This window comes from Muscardinus avellanarius (assembly GCF_963383645.1).
Source record: "Muscardinus avellanarius genome assembly, chromosome: 2".
Taxonomy (NCBI): domain Eukaryota; kingdom Metazoa; phylum Chordata; class Mammalia; order Rodentia; family Gliridae; genus Muscardinus; species Muscardinus avellanarius.
Genome location: NC_137787.1, coordinates 54,626,628 through 54,637,340, shown reverse-complemented (window position 1 = coordinate 54,637,340; position 10,713 = coordinate 54,626,628). Strand labels below are relative to the sequence as shown.

The 10,713-nt window shown below is 35.5% G+C and overlaps 1 protein-coding gene across 3 annotated transcripts in view; it reads left to right on the top strand.

Annotated features, from left to right (window-relative positions):
- Positions 1–7,184, top strand: part of ITPRID2 (ITPR interacting domain containing 2) — a gene marked incomplete at both ends in the record, with an annotated part of 39,090 nt that extends 31,906 nt beyond the window's left edge. For 2 of the 3 annotated variants that reach the window (XM_080690314.1, XM_080690313.1), the window contains one exon: positions 6,027–6,131. In XM_080690314.1, the coding sequence (XP_080546440.1) occupies positions 6,027–6,131 (105 nt within the window). Of the gene's footprint in view, positions 1–6,026; positions 6,132–7,140 lie in introns of those variants that run through there. The other variant, XM_080690315.1, reaches the window with a different exon arrangement.
- Between the last annotated feature and the right edge of the window lie 3,529 nt (positions 7,185–10,713).

Below are 10,713 nucleotides of genomic sequence, written 5' to 3'. Positions count from 1 at the left end.
CCCAAAGAAGCCCTGCCTCCCAAATTATGAAGGTTATAGTCAAAGAGCAGGTTAAAAGTCTGAAAATCTGCACAGCAAATGTTTATAGCATTGAATTCAATGACTAGCATATAGCATTTAAAAGGGGAAGAACCTTACAGATACAATTTCATGATGGCCTCCTTTCTTTTTTTCTCCACCACTCATACTGTTCTTTTGGTTATAAATACCAGTGGAGTGCACAGAATAGAAATGATACATGTTGAATATTTTGCCTTTCATTCTATTCCCTTGTCTTAAGAATTCTTAAGAGTAACAATAAGAAAAAAAACATAATTACCCATTTTTTAACCAAAGTATTAAATTCCCTGATATCTTTCATTGTTTCCATTAGTTAGAAAGAATATCCTATACATTAAAAAATCATTTATGAACAGGGGATGTAGCGAAGTAGCAGAGCACATGCTTAGTATGTGGGAAGCCCTTGGTTGGATCCCTGGTGAAGGAAGGAAGGGAGGGAGGGAAGAAGGGAAGAAAGGTAAGGAAGGAGAAGAAAGGGAAGAAAGAAATAAAGAGAAAGAAAGTCTTGTTTTATAAGTATCTTGAGTATCTTTTCTATAAAGGATAAAAGAAAAATACATATAAGACATGAAATCTTTAAGCCTAAAGTCTGGTAGGAAGGTATACAAGACTAACTCTAGAGACAGTTGAAACACTGCACAGAAAAATATTTATCAGGTCCCTCACAAAATTTCAGATTTTAGACCATTTCATATTTTGAATGTTTGGAGTAGAGATGCTCAACCTCTAAAGACTATGGAAATATTTCTCAATAAAATATGAAATTGGGAACACTTCTGGTTCCAAGCATTAAGATTCTCAATCTGTATACATTACTCAAGAACTAAGAAATTAGAAGTAGAAGGTCAAAATAAGCCAGAGAAATTAGTTTTATTGGTTCTTACTTTCCAAACTGTATATTTCTAATATAGTTAGAGATGTGACTCTAATATTATCTTAGAGTAAACTTTAAACAAATACCACATTTCTAGTGATTAAAAATTAAAAATAAATACCATCAGTTCTGCCATGAGCCCATCCATCAGTGACATACGGGTTTCTGAACATTTCTATGCCATGCTCAGTCAGGCTGTACAAACCATAGGGCTTGTGAAAAATAGGGTTAAGGGCTTAATGTTCAAAACTTCATCAGTGACATTAAGATGATAAAAGAAACCAAAACAGCACATTTTATACATTTCTAGTGATTAAGAGATGCATAAATAATAAGTTTATTACTTTACCTTTAAAACTGTTTTTTTGTGAAATTGGGCTTTGGAAAGGTTGTAGCTTGCAAGTTATAAAGGGTGGAAGGATGGTGATATGAAATATGGACAGATATGGCTCATACACAAAGCATGGTGGTTACTGGTCAGTGTTTAATTTATGTACATCTTGTATACTGTCTTTCTAGGCTCATCTAATGCAGTTGTTGGTACTCACCTAGTGTTTCTTGTGGGAAAAACTACAAATAAGTAACATGTAATTTGCATTACATTCCTAATACTTCAACCATGTTGACATAAATTCACATTTTAAAAATAAGTGTTATAGCAGAAGACAGTGTGTTTTTAATTTATTTTCATGAATCCTCCAACTAAAAGTTTAGAAGGTATAAATTATGTGGATTTATTTCTTACAAATGTATTTCTGTAAATCAGTTGTGGCTGGGTAATGTTTAGCAAATTGTATGTCTACCCTACTTAGTCAGGTGCACCTATCGTTAGTATTCCATTCTCACACTACATTTGCTAGCCACAAAAATAGGTTTTCAAGTAATTTCAAGTAACCTTTTTTTTTTGTTTTTAGAAATGTGATGCTTTTGTTCTCTTTAACTTGCATTGATTTGAAAGTTTTCTTGAAAACTTGACTTTATGGTGCTTGTTTGGCACAAATACTCCCTTAATGCACACTTGAGTCCTCATTTTTAAAGTCATAGTGGCCTGATATGTGCTGTAAGTAATTTCCTAGGAAGAAACCATTCAGTCTAGAGTAGAACATTGCTTCTTTGGCTGATAGAACATATCATAGGAAAAGTCATTTGTTCCCATTAGGCTGCCTTGGTCCTGGAGAATTACTTAATCATTTATGAGAACCTCCCATTAAATATAAAAGATTTTATACTTTGCAGACATTTAAACTGGCATGCAAGGCAAATGTTCGGAGTATTTTTCAGAATGTTACTAAACCTGTTAATTAGAAACTACTCAGTTCAGAATTTGGCTTAGTTTGGAGGAAGTCAGACTTAACATTTACTCTTGCTTTCTGCAGAGAAGGCCTTACCAAGCAAAATATATAGCTTGAACAAGGCATAAAGGAATATTGATGTAATTTAGAAAACACTTTTGAAGTACTTTAAAAGCATGTATTAATAAATAAGCTAGTCCAATTCTGGCTGTATATTTCAAAATACAGTTTATTAATATGTTAGCTAAGTAACAGTGCTTCTCAGTTAAAAAGTTTATTTACAAAATATATAATTCAAATTAGTCTTCCTCCATTTATTTCCAATTGGTAATCGATTCTTAGTTAAATTCACATTGTACTAAATTGCAGTTTGCAGTTTGTTTTAAAGCTTATTATATCTACTACCAAAAAAATTAAATTAGGTTCTATCTTCCCAGTAAGTTCTGAGTCCTGAGCCCCAAGGCCAGCATTCAAGAAGACTAGGTTTGATCTCAGAGTGAAGAGTCCTGCAGGTGAGGACCTAGTGTGCTTGGAAAGCACTTTCAGGGAAGTTTTCTCTTTGCACTCATGGCTGCATGAAAACAATGGTGTCTGTCACGCCTTTGTTTCCACCATTGCACCATATGTGCGTTTTTTTAGAAAGAGCGCTTTCATTGTTTACAGTGTGTTGATAGAGTAGAGTTCCTCTTTGGAAGAAGAGCATTGAAACAAAGTCTTTTCTGACAAATATTTAATACACTCATTTAGTGACTAAACTAAAGAGACTCATTTTCTGCCCAGATTGTTTACTTTATTAAGAAAAAATACATTGTATTAGAAATTGCACAAGCCATTGACAATGTATGTCATCAGTGGCCTGAAACTATTATTTTTGAGAAGTGTGTGTGTGTCTGTCTGTCTGTCTGTCTGTCTGTCTTAAAAGGTTGCATGAGCATGTACCCATGTACCCACAGAAACAAATTCAACAAGACTAAATGTCAAAAGGTAAATGTAGATTGCTCTATGTTAAGAAAGTTCTTTTGTGTTTATGGACGCTTCTAAACTTGGTTTATGCCTTTTAGTGTCTTTATTATAGTACATCTGACATGTTTTTAACATGGATTTTGATAAAAACACAGTTTGCCATGTGTCCCTGCTAGAACCTCCCTTGGAGATCTCATGATCCAGGCAGCCATACAGTAGACTCACAGTCATGCATAGGAAGCAGTCAGGCCACCCTGCACTTCACACAGCAGTCAGCCTGCGTTGCCAGTGGGCATTCCTTTCCTCATCTCAGTGGTCTGTCTTTGGCCATGCTGTTTTTTGGAAATTGTGATCAGAAAGCTCATCTTACCATCCTTCATAGTAGTTTTCTCACTTCTAATCCTTTCAGCCTCTTTCTAGCATGGGAGACTTTAGAACTAATATATTTGCCATCAATTTGTTTTCAAATTAAGTTACTAAAGGTATTTTTTTATTTTTAATACAAATTCATCTGTAGTTATTATTCTATGCTGTCTTTCTTTTTGAATCTGAGTCTCTCTTGCTCTTGTGCTGTCTTTAACCTCATTCATTCTTCATTCAAATATTTGAGTGCTATCCTCTCCTTGGAGGTCTTTCTATCCAGATTTTTCTTCTGCTCTAGAGGGATCTGGCTGGTTAGTCTCTGTTCTGCCCCATCTCACCCAAGATGTTCTTGTGCAGTTTTTTTTTTTTTTAATCTCACTATTATATGGAATTGTTCTTTTAGTGACTTAGTATTTAAGTACTTCCATTCTGTTTTTATTTTTCTCTCTTCTATCCCATATTAGTTTCTCATTTTCAAAATTTATTTTGTTCTTATATCATTGATGAGTTAATTGTTTTTACTTTAATATTCTTGAGATATTCATTTCTTGTCTGTCTGGAGTATAACCAAGACTATAACCTGCTTGACAGAGATTTTTTTCTCCCTCCCTTCATCCCTTCCTTCTTTCCTTCCTTCCTTCCTTCCGAGACAGGGTCTTGCTATGTTGCTTTGGCTGATCTTGAACTCCTAGGCTCAAGTGATCCTCCTGTCTCAGTCTCTCAGAGAGTGGGAACTCTATGTGCATGCCACCATTCCCAGCTCTTGGATATTCTTCTATGCTTTATACTAGTAATGTCTGCATTCCCAAAGGCTTGGGATACATTTTTGATTGATTAAAGAATACTTTTTGGCTTGTTTATTTTTGAATGATAATGGGTTATAAGACATGTTAATATGGCATTGGCAACAGGACTAGAAAGACTGTACTACTCATTGTCTTCTAAATATACATTTGCCGTGGTTCTGTGTACACATTCTGCATTTGTGCTTTTATACTGTGGCTAACACATATTCATTTAAAAAATAAAACCAAAATGCAGTGGACTTCAAAAATTTTGGGTGCTATTTAAAATTTAGACCATACTATAATGTTTAATAAAAAGCTCGTATTTGTTTAAATATATGCCAGTACAAGTAGTTGGTTGCTAGCTAAGGAACTTTTATTTCCATAAATAACCTTGTGTAAGTCTGTGTATTATGTACCAATTCTGCATGACAGATTAATATGGAGCCATTTTTTATAGATTTCAATTTAGATGTGTTTGGGATATACTTAAGAACATTTTAGGAAATAGATTAGGCTGACAGGAAATTGTGGAAATGTAAAATTTTTAAAAGCTAGTCGAGAGCGTCTCAAGCGCTAATTTGGGAAGGCATTATCAGTTTGCTTCAGGAAATATGCATTAAAGCCTTCACAGAGGGCTATTTGGAAGTGATGCTATATCATCAGTGAGAGAAGGAGGCGAGGATGGGATTGTGTAGTACTTAGACACTGGGAGAAGAAAATCCCCATAGAATTGTCATTGCCGTGAGTCTATCTGCCTTTTTCAGCAATGAAATGAGATGTAAACCCTTTATCTATAACCAAAGACAGGTAACAAATGTACTAAAGAAAGATTTATTTCTTTAGGGTTTATTGTTGTCCTGAAGCTGTTTATTTTTCGCATTTTAAATACTTGTACAAAATGATAATTTCCTTTTTTCATTTAAAATGTGCTTGTTAGGTTAGAGCAAGGTAAAATTTCTTCAGATACTTCACTTTCAGTTGATATAAATATGCATATATGCCTGTGAATCATTTTGCCTCTAATGGGTTTTCTCAGCAATAAGATTGTATGGGTATCTTGATGACCATCAGCATTACAGAGGTAAAGATTAGTAAAAGCATCGGCCGGGCGTGGTAGTGCACACTTGGAATCCCCGCGCTTGGGAGGCTGAGACAGGAGGATTGCATAGGTTCAAAGCCAGCCTTAGCTACTTAGTGAGACTCTCGGCAACTTTGTGAGACCCTGTTTCCAAATAAAATATAAAATAGGTCTGGGAGTATAGCCTGGAGGTAGAAAGCCTCTGGATTCCACCCACCCCCAGTACCACCCAAAAAAAAAAAAAAAAGGAAAAAGAAAAAAACATTAAAGTGAACCTTGTACTTAATCCTTCAAGGACAGTTTGTGTCATGAGACACAATCTATGAAATAACATTTTCTGGTGTTCTCAACCTAAGAATTACTTTGTTGTATAATGTAGTTAACTAAGTTGTGTTAAACTAGACCTCAGAGTCTGATCAGGGTTTGAGGATGGAAGGACTTAATTTTCCATGACCTGTCTGTGTAACCTGGAGGTTCATGTGACAGCTGCAGTGTTCTCTGTGGTAGCTTATGGTAGGAATGAAATGTACTTTTTATTTTCTGAAATCAGGTAAAAAAGGGTTAGAATCATATTGTTGAACACCTAATTTTCTCTTTTTCCATTATAGATTAAAGAGTCTATCGTTGGGGAAATCAGACGGGAAATTGTAAGCGGACTTTTGGCAGCAGTATCATCAAGTAAAGCATCTAGTTCTAAGCAAGATAGTCATTAAGTGGAATTTTTAGGTAAAGTTTTCTGAATTTCTTTGTTTAGCTAAATAAAAACTAGCACTTGGCTTTTAATCTTTTTATTTCTTAGTACAGAGATCTGTTACTGTAGCTAAATTTTAACTTTTGCTACTTTTATTCTTTTGTTTGTTTGTTTGTTTGTTTGTTTTTGCAGGTCTGGAAATAGAACCTAGGGGCATTTGACCTCCGAGCTACACCTCCTGCCCTATTTTTTATTCTGTATTTTGAAACAGGGTCTCACGAAGTTGCGGAAGGCCTCACTAAGTAACTGAGGCTGTCACACACTGCAATCCTCCAGTCTCAGCGTCCTGAATGCTGGGATTACAAGCGTGTGCCACCATGCCCGGCTTATATTGTATTTTTTAAATGAAGTTTCATTGTAGTAAATAGCTCCTGCAGTTTTTCCTTCAGACCTGATTTTTATTTTGTTAGCATTTGTTATATAATAGAATTTTAGATAAACAATTTGTGGAATACAATTTTGAGAATTAATCCCCTTTTTTTTTTTTTTTGTGGTACTGGGTTTCCTGGAAGCCCTTCTACCTCCAGGCTACAATCCCAGACCCAGTTTTGTATTTTTATTTGGAGTCAGGGTCTCTTAAGCCAGCATGATCTTCCTGTCTCCGCCTCCCAAGCGCAGGGACAGGAGGATCGTGCAGGCAGAATCGGCGCTCATCTATCTTTTAATGACTCTTTTAGTAATAGTATTTTAAAGCTTGGCATGGTGGTGCAGGCTTGTAATACCTGCATTCAGGAGGCAGAGACAGGAGGACTGCAGTTCATGGATAGCCTCAACTACCTCAGCTACTTAGAGAAGCCCTTCACAACTCAGTGAGACCCTGTTTCAAAAAAAAAAGACTTAAAAAATAGGACTGGGTGTGTAGCTCAGAGGTACAATTCCCCTGAATTCCATCCCCAGTACTGCAATAAATATATAATAAATAATAAATAAATAAATAAATAAAGTGTTTAATGTTGTCTTTTCTATTTAAGGTGGCATGGATCCTATTAGTTGCATAATTTGGAGTTACCGATAATACACACTGGTGGAGGTGTTAGCTGTACTTCAGAAGATACTTTCTGCTGAGCTGGGCTACTGCACAGTGTACAAGTGTATTTCTTTTGTGCATATATTTTAAAGACATACATAGAAACTTAGGCACTTTGCTATTTTCTAAACTATCAAAATGGTAGTAGTTTGAAGAGCCTAATATTTATTTGTATGTTAATATTTCCCAATTGATTCCTTATGTAGAATTATAAAACTTGAAGACTTTCAGACATAACCAATTTATAAATAACATCTATCTTCAGACTAGCTTCTTATAACACTGACCTCTATGAGGTATTTACCGTGCAATAACTGATTCATTTTTTGAGGGTGGGAAGCAGTCAATGGTTTCTCTTCCACTGCTGTTAATTAGTGTCACTTCCAAGAAGACAAACTCTTCTATTATAAAAATCGCTCTTCATTCTTGAGGAGGCTACTAATAGCAGTAGGTTAGAATTATACGAGGTTACCGACAACTACTTAATGTTCTTACACTGTAAACCTCATTGCTTTACCCAAAACAAATCTAATTTTATTATAGCATATGTAGTATTTTTCTTTTGGAAATGTGCCTTATTTTAAACACTGAGTACTTTTTTCATTGTTGGACTCCTTACTGTAAGGAGCTGTTCCTTCTTTCTTTTAGACCAAATAGTAGAATATTGTCAAAATAATGGGGCCTGTGACTTGAATGGATAGAAATGAATAAGCTGGTTTTTGTTTTTTCAAAATGAAAGTAATTCAGATTTTTTCTCCTCCAACATAAATGATTTTAATTCAGTTTTAACCAGTAAAAAGTCTTGTTTATATGAAAGAAAAAGGAAAATGATTTTCTATTTGGTTGTATATGTGTTAAATAAATGTGTAAATTAACAACCAAATGTTGTTGGAATTATTCTTTTAGCGTTTATTTCAACTATTATGTTTCTTTGTGTGTGAAATTTTAAAGGTGGCTGAGATGTTAACAGTGATCTTTGAAAGGTATCTAAAAGGTTAATAAATGTTTGAAATATCACACAAAGGGTGATTTCTAAAAAAATTAAAACAATAAAGTATTTATTTTGCCTAAAGTGTTGTCAATTTTTTTTTGAACTGCAACATGAATTTGGATTAGAGTGATGAGTAACAAATAAGGTCCAAGAGAATTGCAGCATGTATCCACAATAGGTTGATAATTCTTTTTCCGAAGAGACTTCTAGGATGCTTTAAAAAAAAGTGTTAAGTCTAGACAATCTTGGAGAGCACATGGACTGAGGATGCCTCTTGGGTTCATCTAGTTCTGTGGCTCTGATTCCCCTCTAAGACCAAATGAAACTTTTCTTTAAAATATTTTACTAAACCATAAATAAAAGATATTAAAATGTTATTTGATGAGATTATTCAATATAAGATTTTTATATTTTTATTAATACATTGTATTTATCATAGTGAAGTTCACAGTGATGAAAAATACATGCACAGTATTTGGTGTGTTTAACCAGTTGATCTAATAGCAAGGATACATGTAAACCGAATACCCCATATTAATTGTAGTATTGATTAATTGTAGGCATTGATGATTTTAACTGTCCAAATTTTTTAGCCCTTTGAGTTTATTTCTAACAGTTCAAGAACACCAGAGTTTCATAACCAAATTAGACATTATAGTAGTTTCAGAGGCTGAGCCAATGGGTAAATAAACTATTAGAGGAACATAAATAGTGCCAGGTGTGGTAGCACATGCTTGTAATCCCAGAATTCAGGAGGTGGAGAACAGAGAATTGCAGTTTGCCAACAGCCTTAGCTTCGTACGTAGCCAGGCTCTTCACAACTCAGTGAGACCCTGCTTCAAAAATAAAAGACTAAAAATAGGGCTGGGGGTGTAGCTCCAAGGTACAATGCCCCTGGGTTCCATCCCCAGTGCCACACATACACACAAAAGTTAACAATGTTTTGTTTTATCTTCCCTCCTCTCATTTTAAAATGCTATATAGTAGCCCGGCATGGTTACACACGCTTGTAATCCCAGCATTCTGGAGGCTGAGACTGGAGGATCACAGTTCACGGACAGCCTCAGCTACTTAGCGAGGCCCTCTGCAACTCAGTGAGACCCTGTTTCAAAATAAAGAATAAAAAATAGGGCAAGGGGTGTAGCTCAGAGGTCGAATGCCCCTGGGTTCCATCCCCAGACCCACAAAAAAGAATAAATAAAATAAAATGCTATATACTTAATAAACATTTGAAAGCTTGTTAGTCAAGTCACCATGCTATGTAGAATGAAGAATGAAAGAGAGTCTAAAACCTAGATGAAGACCAAGGCGTATTTTAATTTGAAAAGCATTTGAGAGAGTATAGCCAGGGATAGAGAGGCCTTTACCAAGGAGCAAAGTTCTAAAGACTGAGAAGTGGAAAGTGTAGGGTCAAAGCTGATCTAGAATGCATAAACTGAGCTGGAACTACCATATATATGATGAAAGTGATGTTTTTAAAAATGAAGGTTGTCTGCCGGGCGTAGTGACGCACGCTTGTAATCCCAGTATTTGGGAGGCTGAGACAGGCGGATCACGGTTCGCAGACAGCCTCAGCTACTTAGGCCCTCTGCAACTCAGTGAGACCCTGTTTCAAAATAAAGAATAAAAAATAGGGAAGGGGGTGTAGCTCGGAGGTCAAATGCCCCTGGGTTCCATCCCCACACCCGCAGGGGAAAAAAAAATAAATGAAGGTTGTCCATAGCATGGACATACTGTGCTAAGAGCCTGCACAAAGAAAGCATAGAAGAAAATGAATCTTTTTTTTTTTTTTTTTCAGTACTGGAGATGGAACCCAGGGGCATTCTACCTCTGAGCTACCCCCCAGCTCGATTTATTTTTATTTTTATTTTTTATTTTGAAACAGAGTCCCACTGAGTTGCAAAGAGCTGCGATCTTTCTGTCTCAGCCTCCCAAATGCTGGGATTACAAGCGTGTGCCACCATGCCTGGCTAGAAAAAGAATCTTGAAAAGGTGATTTTGAAGTTTGAAGTCACTGTGAATGGTAACACCATTGACCAAAATGGGTAGTTTCTCAGACTTGAAGTACATATTGTACTATTCCTTCTGGGAAAGGATTAGTGATTAAAAACAATTACACCTGTGCCAAACACTACTATGTTATTTGTGTTCTTGAGTTATTGTTTAGTAAATCCATGTACAGATGATTCATGGTTTTATTTTTAATACATCTAAAATAATTCCTTTTGTTATTTCTACAATCCCAAGGTTAAAAAAAAAATCCCTTAAAAGTATAACAGGTATTTGGTGAGTTGATTTCCAAACATCTTATCCTTGTACCTTGCCCAGCAGTCTTGGGCAGAGACTGTTGTTGATAGAATCACTAGGGTTATCAGTTAAGCTTCAGTTATGAATGTTTGATTCATGTTTGATTGGTATATATTTACATGGTTGTTAACCTACTAAACCTAGTAATACATGTAACTTATAGGCATTAAAAGAGAAATACAGCTGGGCGTGGTGGCGCACACTTGCAATCCCAGCATT